We start from the raw sequence: 12840 nt of genomic DNA on the forward strand, positions 1-12840 counted from the left end.
GAAGCATTCTTCCCTCGAGTGACCTGGGCGCAGGCAGTACTCACAGCATCTTCGGTCCCGGGGAGGAGGGGGGCATTTTGGGCAACAGGTGGGGTCATTCTCGCTCCTCTACCCGTGTGGCTCTTTTTTGCTTGTCTCTTCCTTCCACCTGAATTATTAGTGGGGTTTCTTGCTGCTGCCTGGTTGTTGTGTTGAGCGGGAGGCGTAGATGGCGAGGCAGTAGTCGAGGTGGAGCTTGTGGCGGTGGGGAGGGCACCGTTGTTAGCGGGATTTGGGGTGAGGGAGGTGGTGGGGGTTGTGGGGGTGGTGGAGGTGGCGGCAGCGGTGGTGGGTGAGGTATTGGTGGCGGTGGAGAGTGTGGGAGGTGTTAATCCGACACGGCTGGGGGGGAGACGTTTCGTGTTTTCTGACTCCCACCATTGTCTCCACCTCTCCGATGATCTACATGCTTTCTCCCATGACTTGTCGATCCATGAGCCAGCGGCAGAAGTACCTATGGTGCGGGTGCTTCTTCTCGCGTCAGCATCTCTTGCGTCGCTCAATGTCTCGATGAATTCCAAGATATCCAGCACCTGAGCCTTTTTCTCTATTATCCAGTCACGTTGTAGGGTAAGTGACTGGATAACGTTCTTGTTTCCCATCACTTCTTGTTTTAGGCGTAAAGTGAGGGATACAAGCTCCTCCCTATCCATCGCCATGTATTCTTGACGTTCGTTGTCCACGTCCTCACTGAAGGTAGGTGCGTCGATGTCATCCACAGGGGAGAAAGGAGGAGGGGCTGGGGTGTCAGGTGTTTCCTCGACATCTTCATCTTCGTACACAACTCCTGCGTCAATGTTGGCCTCTTGGCGTAGCTGCTGGGTTACGTCGCACGTGTATGCCATGCGATGTGGCATACGTTGCGGCAGTCTGTTTCACCATCACAGCAGACGTAGGCCACAAACAGCACACCATCTTCGTGGCTTATAGCCTGGGTGCCCAATCCTCCCAATTTTTTGGTATGCTACCATTATGACGAAGTTACACTTCTTCCTCTACGCAGAGGTGGTGAGAGGTTAAAGTGTATGGGAGAGAGAGAGAGAGAGAGAGAGAGAGAGAGAGAGCCCGGGAGGGAAGACTGGGGGTGGGGTTATGGTTCCCTTGGGAATTCCAGCCAGGTGGCCTGGGTGTGGCGTCAGGTGAGACAGGTCACGGGCGGGTAGGCTCACACACGTGCACTCACACTCGCTACGAGACACTTGTCACTAAATTATCTAATTTTCTATTGCACTGTAGCACCTCTCTCTTATCTGCACTTCACACTGTACAGCACAAACAGAGCTACTTCACTGAAACACTTCCTTAAGGGCGTTCACTGTCGTTCACCCACACAAAATACACCACAAGCAGGAGCCTCACGCACACGTCCGTCCCCTACAGCTCTCTCTCTCTCTCTCTCTCTCTCTCTCTCTCTCTCTCTCTCTCTCTCTCTCTCTCTCTCTCTCTCTCTCTCTCTCTCTCTCTCTCTCTCTCTCTCTCTCTCTCTCTCTCTCTCTCTCTCTCTCTCTCTCTCTCTCTGTCTGTCTGTGTGTCTGTCTCGTCTTATCTCCCCCTCCCCTCATAAATAAACCTGAACAGAAAGGCAAGAATTCAGATACGATCAAGCTTTCGAACGCACCACTTCTCTCGCTTCCAGACTACCAACTCGTGAAGGCAATACCTATCAATTCAAGGTACTGTCCATGGTAAATACGCATTATTAAGTGACCTTTTGTTTATTGTAATATCAAGAAAAATCGTGTACAAATCCACTTTTTAGCAATACCTTTTATTCAAGCAAAACAACTCCATAAATCTGATGATATGAAATTACAGCTTACAAACTCCTTTTAATCTGCTGCTACACAAACACAAACTAACACAACATTTTCAAGAATTCAAAGCCAGTCTAAAATTAACCACTTAACATTCTAGAATTCTGTTTATATTTTTCCTCTCTAGAATTCTGTTAATATTTTTCCTCTTTTGTTTTCCTCTTTAATTAATCCATTTCAATATAGACTGATTCTTGAAAGCCTTTTATTTCATCTTCTCCTGTCTTTGCGTATCCCGATTCCTCAGGTCTTCTTCCAAAATTTTGTTTGTAATGTTAATTTTCCATTGGGATTTCAGTCTCCCGCTTCCTTTTTTCACTCAATCCTCATGTCCATAACGTTCCGACACGCATGATTCTCGTACATGAGTCAAATCACTTCGGTCTTCTTTCTTGTGATATTTCTCTTGAAGTCTCCGCTCCTTCAGCTATTCCTCTCACACAATAATCCCTGGTCTTAGTTTTTCTTATGTAATTTATCCAATATTTGCCACTAGCTGTTTCTGTCCTTAAGGCCCCTTTCTTGGCCACATCTCTGCCATATAAGTTACAGCTTATTATATTGTAGGTGGAAATGTTTGTTCCGTTAGTCAAAAACAACCTTAGGAAACGATAAACACCTATAGTTTGATTGCCAGCTTATTGATATTACTAACATTTCTCCAGATGAGTGACATAAGTATTTCCACCGATCTGTTGAACTTGCCGTGCCACCAGAAAGGGGTTGAACCGGATCAGGTGACGACCTTCTATGATGACTGGGCTACTGATTACGATGAGGTGAGTGTACTACATAGTGTGGTGGTGGTGGTGGTGATAATGGCAATGATAGGTGGTGGTGGGATGGTGCTGGCGATTAATCTTCACTTCCTTCTTGAAATTCTGAAATATCTAAACTTTACTTGCTCCCTCTACCTCCCTTCTCTCCTTCCTCCTCTTCCGCTACCTCCCTTCTCTCTCTTCTGCTATCTCGTTGGAAAAGATACTTGTAGGCTGTGAGTGATGAAGCCACATATCAAGAAACTTGAAAACCACCGTACAGGCCTTTACAGGGTTTTATTTAAGAAAATTTTGCCACTACACCCTCGTCTGCCTTTGCTTCATCCTTCTCCTCATCTCCCCTTTCCTTTCTACTTCCGCAACTTCCTCCCTCCTACCCTCCTATCCCTGTTCTTCCTCCTCCTACTCTAGTCCTCCTCCTCCTCCTCCTCCTCCTCCTCCCACTCACCTCTCTTCCTCCTCCTTTACCTGGTCTGTCTTATGAAGAACGTCTCTAAAGATTAGATATGTTCTCCCTTAGAGATCGTCGCATTTGAGGTGATTTCATCCAAACATTCAAAATACTTAAAAATATCGCTTACGAAAACCTTTTTGAGCTTTCGCAATCAGTAACAAGAAATAACGGCTTGAAAGTTAGGGACAGCGATTTAATACTGATTTGCGAAGAAACCTTTTTAACGTAAGAGTGGTTGAACGTTGGAACAAGCTGCCAGCTACGTTCATGATTAGACAAGTTTTACAGAGAAAATGATTTCCGAATTTTTTTTTTTTTTTTGCTATAGTAGTAGTTACACTTACTTCTCTTTCTTAGCGATAGTAGTAGTTTTTTTTTCCATCTTTCCTGTATTTTTCGTTTTATTTCTTGCCGGGTAACGCCGGAGGGTGGTGGGTGGGGAGGAGCTTCACCTGTTCTATCCTTGCTTCCTACCAAGTATATAGCTTCTGTAAATGTAGTATAGTTAACGAGTGACCTCGTCATAGGTCACAAGGCCTCCTGTCACTCGTCTTTCCTATGTATTCCTCCTCTTCCTTCTTGAATACTAAATCAACATTTCTGGAATTTCATATGCATATACATTTTTTTTGTCAGGAGTAGATGCAGTGAATAACTGGAAGAATTTGAGTTCCGTAAGGTGATTAAAGAAACTAAACTGGTATCCTTTTTGATATATAGACTAGAAAATATCCTACTTGGATCAAAAACTTAATCTTTTGTTGGATTATAAATAGAAAAATCTTTCCCTCGGTCAATGATAAAAGAAGTCATCCTTAGGTAATCAACATAAAAATCCTTCCTTTCGTCATCCACATAAAAATCTTTCCTTTGATCATATAAGAGGAGGTCATCCTTTGGTCATCAACATAAAAGTTCTTCCTTTGGTCATCAACATAAGAAAAGGTCATTTTTTGGTCATACGTAATAGGTCATCCTTTGGTCATCAACATAAAAGATCTTCCTTAGGTCGCTAGGTGAGCTGAGTCCCTCGTTAGGTCAAGGAGTGTTCTGCAGGGCTGTAGTCACCCTTGCCTTGCTTCTAGCCAACTGGGGCAGCCTAGCCATGTTGTATGTTTTTTTTAATCCTTATTTTCTGCCAAGTTAATCTGGAGGGAGTAGTGGGTGGGGATAAGTCTTCGGTTTTACTATCTTTTTCTCTTAACCTAGCTTAAATAGAGTAATTCACAAACAACTTAGAAAGGGACAGTAGGACTGCTGCTGTTTGTCATTCCTTTGTATCTCTCTGTTTCTTATCTTATGTTATTTTACCTTCCTTTCCATCCTTCCTAACTTTCCTCCTTACTTCTTTTCCTTACTACTTTACTTTATTTACTTATTCTCCTAAATTCCTTCATTTCTCCTCGTTATCCTCCTCTCTTTACCTCTCCATCATCCTTTTCTTCTCTTCTAACCTCACTCGCAATTCAACTTTTTTTTTCATCCTCCTCCTCATCAGTTTCTTTCGCCTGGGACATACAACGGACCACAGATCGCTCTAGAAGAGATAATGAGCCATGTCCCAGCTGACCTCTGCTCCACCCTCCGCGTCCTGGATGTGGCGGCTGGTACCGGACTTGTGGGAGTGATATTGGCCGGAGCAGGCTTCAGGTAAAACGAAAGAGCTCCCTCAGTTCCTCTCCCTTCCTCCCTCTCTCGCTCCCTCACTCTCATTATCTCTCCCTCCCTCTCTCATTATCCCTCCCTCCTTCACCCCCTCCTCTCTCTCTCTCTCTCTCTCTCTCTCTCTCTCTCTCTCAACAGTGTGGGAGGTTGCTTGACTTATGAAAAGACTATAATCCTCGCTCCAGGTTACACAGTTACTATACATGTTACAATTCACAGAAGAATAAAAAGCATCGTAAGACTGCTAACACGTGACAATAGAGACGTGGTGGCGCTTGTTGACAGTCGTGTAGAGAGTAGTAAACAGATTTATTTATATACACGACTATCCTGAAGACTGAAGTGGTTTTATCTACGGGCACTTTCCAAAGATTCGTTGTTTTTCATCCAACAGGCTCCTGGACGCTGTGGAACCCTCTTTAGGAATGATCAAGATATTACAGGAGAAGAAAGTGTACCAAAACATCTTTCAAGTTTACATGGGGATTAAAGATCCTATGATTCCTCCAGGTAGGTGAGAGAGAGAGAGAGAGAGAGAGAGAGAGAGAGAGAGAGAGAGAGAGAGAGAGAGAGAGAGAGAGAGAGAGAGAGAGAGAGAGAGAGAGAGAGAGAGAGAGAGAGAGAGAGAGAGAGAGAGAGAGAGAGAGAGAGAGAGAGAGAGAGAGAGAGAGAGAGAGAGAGAGAGAGAGAGAGAGAGAGAGAGAGAGAGAGAGAGAGAGAGAGAGAGAGAGAGAGAGAGAGAGAGAGAGAGAGAGAGAGAGAGAGAGAGAGAGAGAGAGAGAGAGAGAGAGAGAGAGAGAGAGAGAGAGAGAGAGAGAGAGAGAGAGAGAGAGAGAGAGAGAGAGAGAGAGAGAGAGAGAGAGAGAGAGAGAGAGAGAGAGAGAGAGAGAGAGAGAGAGAGAGAGAGAGAGAGAGAGAGAGAGAGAGAGAGAGAGAGAGAGAGAGAGAGAGAGAGAGAGAGAGAGAGAGAGAGAGAGAGAGAGAGAGAGAGAGAGAGAGAGAGAGAGAGAGAGAGAGAGAGAGAGAGAGAGAGAGAGAGAGAAAGTGTGTGTGTGTTTATAACTATAATTTAATCTAGCTATACAGCTGCTAATGTAAAAAACAGACGGACCATAATTCTTTCACTCAGAGGTATTCGGTACATATTTCGTTAACTCCTTCAGTACCGGGACGCATATTTACCATGAGTTTTGGGTACTATTAAACGATTTCATTGATATCAGGAAGGGTCTATGGAGGTAAGAAGATTAATGGCCAGAATCTTCATTATTTTAACCCCCCACACAAGGTTCTGAAGCTGTATATAATCACTAAATAGTAAGCAGAATGAATATGGAAACACATCATAGTTCTGAAGGGGTTAATCACTAAAGTAAATCTTGAGGCATAATTTCTTGTTCTACATTCTCCTCTGAACATTATAGAGCTTAGAAATTGCAAGACTTCTCCTTTTTTTTGCATCCTTTTTTCTTGTATGTGCTCGTAAAGACTTCTTACATTACTTCTGCCTATGCGAATCGTTGCAACTTTTAGTAAAAAAAACACACTTTTTTTTTACCTTGAGATTTGTGTACGACTAGACCATTTTATTGACATTAGGGAAAGTCAATAAAGGTCAGAAGATTAATAGCCACAGTCTTCACCATTCTAATCCCCGACATGAGTTTCTAAAGCTGTATAAAGTCACGAAAGAGCAAGCAAAATGAATATGGAAACGCGTCATGGTACTGAAGTGATTTATGTACCAATCTGACCTAACTAAACAACCTATTTTACCTTCAATATCAACTTTTTTTCATATCCGTATTACGTTACCTCCACCTTCTCCTCCTCCATGTCCTCCCCACCCCCTGTCACAGACACCTACGATCTCGTGATAGCAGTGGGAGGAATGGCAGAAGGTCATCTCCCCATCACAAGTGTAGACGACATGATAACTGCCTGTAAACCTGGTGAGTGTTATTGGTATCGTTATCATTCTTCATTATTATTATCATTACCGTTACTATTACTATTATTATTATTATTATTACTATTATTATTATTACTATTTTCATTATTTTTTATTATAATTGATACTTTTAGGAGTAGGAGTAGGAGTAGTAGTAGTAGTAGTAGTAGTAGTAGTAGTAGTAGTAGTAGTAGTAGTAGTAGTAGTAGTAGTAGCAGCAGCAGCAGCAGCAGCAGTAGCAGAAGTTGTTATTTTGACTGTTCGGTGACTGCATCTCATCAAGCGTTTTTTTTTTTAGTATAATTTCGTTAAACCTTAGCCGTTGCCCATCGTAAATTAGAAAAGAATGAAAGTATTAGTTACTGTTTTATAACTCCTATATGACTAGTTGTAGTTACTTTGATTACTGTTTCTTCATTTTTCCCTCTCCTTTGCTACCTTCTTTTACCCCCAACATCTTATCTACCACTACCTGACTTCTCGTTCACTATTGTCGCTCCTCACTCCCTCAGGCGGCTTTGTGGTGATAGCAATGCGATACGAGTTCCTGCAAAATACGGAAGCCTACCGGGGCAAACTGCTGCCTTACATGGACAGCTTGGAAGGACGAGGCTGCTGGAAGATGGTGAGAGAGAGAGAGAGAGAGAGAGGAGAGAGAGAGAGAGAGAGAGAGAGAGAGAGAGAGAGAGAGAGAGAGAGAGAGAGAGAGAGAGAGAGAGAGAGAGAGAGAGAGAGAGAGAGAGAGAGAGAGAGAGAGAGAGAGAGAGAGAGAGAGAGAGAGAGAGAGTCGGACGAAAAGACTGACGGCGAGACGAACTGGTAAGGATACAGAAAAAAATGTGTATGATGATAATAGTATGATAATAGTAATAATAATATAAATAATAACAGTAAAAATAACAGTAAAAATAACAGTAAAAATATTCGGTTTATTCGTAGGCAACTCTGCTGGCTGAATACCAACATATTGCATACTGATTTACCTGTTGAAGTACATACTAACGTACATCTAAGGCCCGTATTCTGAAACACTTTCGCGCCACACCTTCGCAGTCTTCAAAGGGCTTTAGTTGAAGTGACGCGGGTTTGTACGGGTATTCCTGTAATTGTAGTGACACGTTAACAAATTTTCAGCATTACCAACAGGACAAATACTCTTGAAAACTCGGCTAATCGTTTCTGTGGTATTTTTTTTTTTATACCATGTGGGCTTTTCACGGGAATTTATGGGCTAAAGGGGGTACTTTTTGGGGTACCTCCTATCTCAAAGCCCACCCGCTAGGAAACCGAGTGAGAAAGCCCAACCTACTTTGTAAATGGTCACGGTGAGAGAGGGAAGCGTTTCTGAATATGGCGCTAAGTACATATCAACTCTACACACACACACACACACACACACACACACACACACCGCGTAGTGTAGTTGGTAGCACGCTCGACTCACAATCGAGAGGGCCGGGTTCGAATCCCGGCGCGGCGAGGCAAATGGGCAAGCCTCTCAATGTGTAGCCCCTGTTCACTTAGCAGTAAATAGGTACGGGATGTAACTCGAGGGGTTGTGGCCTCGCTTTCCCGGTGTGTAGAGTGTGTTGTGGTCTCAGTCCTACCCGAAGATCGGTCTATGAGCTCTGAGCACGCTCCGTAATGGGGAAGATTGGCTGGGTGACTAGCAGACGACCGAGGTGAATTACACACACACACACACACACACACACACACACACACGCCAGACAAACAAACAGACAGATCGGATGTGTGGGCGGAGATTGTGAGTGTCATCTGCCAGGGCGCGCAGCTCCTCCGACATGTCCAGATAGCTCTGCTCTGCTGGAGATCTGGTGAAAAAGAATATATATATATATATATATATATATATATATATATATATATATATATATATATATATATATATATATATATATATATATATATATATATCATGTTATTTCCAACGCCAAAAATAAAGGGAATAAAGAGTTCTATGTGTGGAAATTAAAATGATTCTTTTAGTGCAACCATTCCCGTCCAGTAGAAATAGTGCTCGGTGGGGCAAGGCGCCACTCACTCCGAGACACACACCTGGTGGGGGACTCCATCCTCAACGGTGGAGACATTCCTGACGAAGGTCGCATGGGAGACTTGAGGGGCGGCGAGCGGCTGGTCAACGTTCTTGCGCTGTGTGGAAAAAGAAAAAAAAAGTAGTGACTCTTACTATGCAGTCCTTTATCTTTGTGGCAAAAAAAAAAAAAAAAGGGAAGGATGAAAAGCTGTGCTTACAACCTCTATTTTTTTTTCATCATGCTACTATATTTGCCGGGGGAACCAATGCTGAAATTTAGGATCAGTAGGTTGAACTAGGTTCGTATCTTACTCCATGAATGGCTGGTGACAAATCACCTAATTGCTGTGCTTACCTGCTCGGCCTTGATGGCGCTGTGATCTCATCGAGGCGTCGAGAGAGGTCAGTCAATTCCTTGTGAGCCCCAACCAACCTCTCCAGGCGACATATGGCCTCGTAGTCCCCCTCGACTCCCGGCTCCCCGTCAGCGCCAAGGAGCTCCACCACTGTGCGCCGAAACTCAGAGAGCTGTGGCAAGCACCAGGCACAGTGATGGGGAAGACATTAATGGTTGTTGACTTTTTCTTAATACTATCTATTTCTGACCTTCTTTATAAATTCTGCTATTGATATCCCCCTCACCATCTCTCTCTCTCTCTCTCTCTCTCTCTCTCTCTCTCTCTCTCTATAAAAGAAGTTAGACTCAATGGAATCCGGTTTGTAAATATGTACTGTACTCGTATCATATTCATCATCCATATTATATGCAAGTTCAAGCTAGCTGATAATGCGTCAAATATCAAAATATAAAAGTATCTCTCTCAAACGCCATCCCCCTCCCCACATACACACATACTTGTTTCTCCCTCCTGGTGACATCGCGGAAGGCCTGCTTGGCGAGGGCCAGCTCCTGCGTCACACTTTCTAGCCCTGCCTCGCTCAGACGCCGCTCCTCTAACACGTGTTCGCCCTGGGCCTTCACCTGCACAGGCACACCCCAGGGATCGGCTTTCATGTAGTAAGTGTATTGGAGAAGATAGAATATATAAAGAAAGTTATGAAATATATACCAATCGTTACTTTTTTCTGAATCATATATTGTTTGATATCAATCACGTACCTGTTCCTTCAGGTGAGAAATTTTCTTTTGCTGTCGGGATCTTATGGTGTCCAGCTCGTTGACTTTGGCTGTCAGCTCCTCCACCTTCTTCTGAGTCTGGGTTGCATGGCCCTGCCCGCGGTGGATATTGAAACAAAGAAAATATAAAATACAACAAATATGAAATAAGAATAATTGGTAAAATAAAATTAATAAAAAGGTAAAAATGCTTTACTTTTTTAGGAGAAAAACTTTATATATATATATATATATATATATATATATATATATATATATATATATATATATATATATATATATATATATATATATATATATATATATATATATATATATATATATATATACCATTGTTTATAATAATCATGGAATCTAAAATACACCTTATCTTCTGCGGCCTGGGCAAGCTGAGCCTTCATATCTCTCAACTGCAAACGGGATTCGCTCGTCTCTGCATTGAGTCGTTCCACCAGCCGACACTGCCGCTTGTACCTGTCAGGGAGGAGGCAGTTACCTCGAGAACCTTGTACCACGGGATGAGTGTCACGTTTATTGATAGAACCAGGAGATGTATTCATCAACAAGAGTTCATTGGTTTAAGCTTTCCTGCAGCCACCTCCAGATCTCGGAACGGAAGCGCCTTTGTGACTGTTTAATGTAAAGGCTGAGTCAATTCCTTTACTCACTTCCACTGTCACACCTTTCCCCAATCTTAGTTCTCTGGCCTACTGACAGTCCCCTTACAAAACCATCAAATTGTTCAGTACTCAACAGATCAGATATCATATGACTGAGAAAAATTAGTGAACAGAATGGAAATATCATTCGGCTTTCGTCCATAACTTTTAACAGGAAGGAAGGTCTTGATATCCCCCAGTCACCACGCCCTCACTCGGGACACAAACGCAGAGTTATTGATAATGTCTGTAATAGATCGTGTGTTCTAGATCTTGTCATTAATACTCCGCATTTGAAAATAATAAATGGATGAACAATCAAAGAAGTCAATGTAACATCACCATCAGTAACAACAATAATAATAACGATAACAAACATTAATAAAAGTAAACATGGTTATAGTAAAAAAACAGCAACAATAGATATAATAATAATAATAATAATAGTAATAATAATAATAATAATAATAATAATAACAATAATGATAAACAATGATAACAAAAATAGTATATAATAACAATGATGAATGCATAAATAGATTCCTATTACTTGGCAATGACATCGTCCCTTTCCTCCTCCAGCTGACGCGAGGCCCTCGCAGCGTCCTCCGTCAGGGCCAGTTTTCTCCTTAGCATGTCCACGTGCAGGTCCTTCCTCTCCACCGCCTCACGCAGCGACTTCACTTTCCGCTGCAGCTGGTACACGGTGGTGGTCTGGCCCGCGGGGAGGAAACAAAGCAAAGGAGGAAAGGTGAAAGGAATGGCTTAAAAGGAAAGTACAATACTCCTAAGGCAGAGTAAGGTAGTCTTGTAATGAAGAATAGTTTTCGGATGCTATGTTTTTTTTTTATTTGCAGGAAAACATTACTCACCTTTTAATCATATAATCTTTCATCATAATCTTAGACACAGAGGTCAACAACATAGCGTGAAAAATCAGAGCACTAAAGTCAGTGATTAATGCATTTCCAACAGTCTGTCTACTGCGTCCCATACCTAAGAAGTGACCAAGCCATTGCCAAAAACTAGGAAAACGTCAACCATGCCGATACCTTATCCACGATCTTCTCTCCCTCCAGCTTGACAAGTTGCTGGCAGCGGCACACGATCATCTCCACGTCGTTGGTCACTTCCTTGCCCATCTCTGCTAGACCAAGAGCCTCCACCACCCTACCCAGCGTCCGCTCCATCTAGTCCACCAACACACAGATGATTACAAGCGCCGTCAACGCCAACACGCCATAAATTCAAGGACACGAGTGAACAGAACAAACTGTCATGAATAAAAACGAATAACAAGACTTGCAAGCACATGTCATGACGGACACCCACCTTCTCCTTGCCAATGATGAGGTGCTCGCGGGAAGCCTCCGCCGCGCCCTGATCGGCCTCCAGCTGGCGGCATCGGGTGGACAGGGCATGTAGGTCAGCCTCTGTCTGGCGGCCTCTCCTTACCGCAGTCTCGTAAAGCTCCGTGTGTCGCCTGGACTGCTCCCCGAGGCTGGTCACCTGGGAGGTCAGGCGCTCCACGTGCTGTCCAGGTGATGCATTCACAAAACATGATAATCTTTGTGAAATATTTCATTATGTTGTCACTTAATTTATTGTTTCGTTTTAACTTAATCTTATTTCATACAGACTCTAATGCCAATGGTGACTGATGTAGCAAATAGATAAGGCATTTTCTTTGAAATGAACTTAACATTGGTACATCAACCGCGTTAATCTAAGACACAAATCGAAAAGGAGTGGCAAAGATAATGGCGAAAATCACTCTTTCCTACATAGAGGACAACAGTTTTAATTATCGAGAGAGAGAGAGAGAGAGAGAGAGAGAGAGAGAGAGAGAGAGAGAGAGAGAGAGAGAGAGAGAGAGAGAGAGAGAGAGAGAGAGAGTGTGTGTTTTATCTATTTTCACACATCAAGACATTTCTTCTTTAATAATGCTTTTCTTTCCATGGCTTGCCTTACCTCCGCTGCCTCCCTGTTGGCGGCAACCAGACTCTGGATACGGTCGGTGACGGCCTGCTGTTCGGGGGCGACGCGGTTCTCAGGGCAAGAGAGCAAAGCCGCTACCGTCGTGAGGAATCCTCGTCCTTCTGCCTCCGTCTGTTGCCGCCTGTGTTCTGTGACCACTGACTCGTCTGGGTGAAGGTGCAGCGTGTGAAGCGTGATGTTTCATAAATGTAATAACAGAGAGAATGGATTACGAGACTTTTCGACAGCTTCACTACAACCAAAGAACCTTCAACAGTCTTTCACAAATGCATGGCTGATACAAA

The 12840-nt window shown here is 43.2% G+C and overlaps 2 protein-coding genes across 2 annotated transcripts in view; one reads left to right on the forward strand and one right to left on the reverse strand.

The window, feature by feature from the left end:
* Positions 1–1616: 1616 nt before the first annotated feature.
* LOC123498140 (methyltransferase-like protein 27) lies at positions 1617–7680 on the forward strand. The gene is made up of 7 exons (XM_045245313.1): positions 1617–1712; positions 2519–2632; positions 4585–4736; positions 5146–5261; positions 6611–6703; positions 7215–7327; positions 7642–7680. Exons 2-7 carry the CDS (start codon positions 2519–2521, stop codon positions 7678–7680), a joined length of 627 nt encoding a protein of 208 aa, XP_045101248.1. The 5' UTR covers positions 1617–1712.
* Positions 7681–7700: 20 nt separating this feature from the next.
* LOC123498141 (coiled-coil domain-containing protein 170-like) overlaps positions 7701–12840 on the reverse strand; it is a 72828-nt gene continuing 67688 nt past the window's right edge. The window contains exons 11-21 of the mRNA XM_045245314.1: positions 12530–12702; positions 11891–12091; positions 11611–11748; positions 11109–11272; positions 10265–10373; positions 9882–9992; positions 9618–9743; positions 9117–9289; positions 8782–8877; positions 8447–8537; positions 7701–7802 (exon numbers count right to left, since the gene is read on the reverse strand). Coding sequence (XP_045101249.1) covers positions 7701–7802; positions 8447–8537; positions 8782–8877; positions 9117–9289; positions 9618–9743; positions 9882–9992; positions 10265–10373; positions 11109–11272; positions 11611–11748; positions 11891–12091; positions 12530–12702 — 1484 coding nt within the window. The remainder of the gene's footprint in view (positions 7803–8446; positions 8538–8781; positions 8878–9116; positions 9290–9617; positions 9744–9881; positions 9993–10264; positions 10374–11108; positions 11273–11610; positions 11749–11890; positions 12092–12529; positions 12703–12840) is intronic.

Source organism: Portunus trituberculatus, chromosome 47 (genome assembly GCF_017591435.1).
Source record: "Portunus trituberculatus isolate SZX2019 chromosome 47, ASM1759143v1, whole genome shotgun sequence".
NCBI classification, from domain to species: Eukaryota; Metazoa; Arthropoda; class Malacostraca; order Decapoda; family Portunidae; genus Portunus; species Portunus trituberculatus.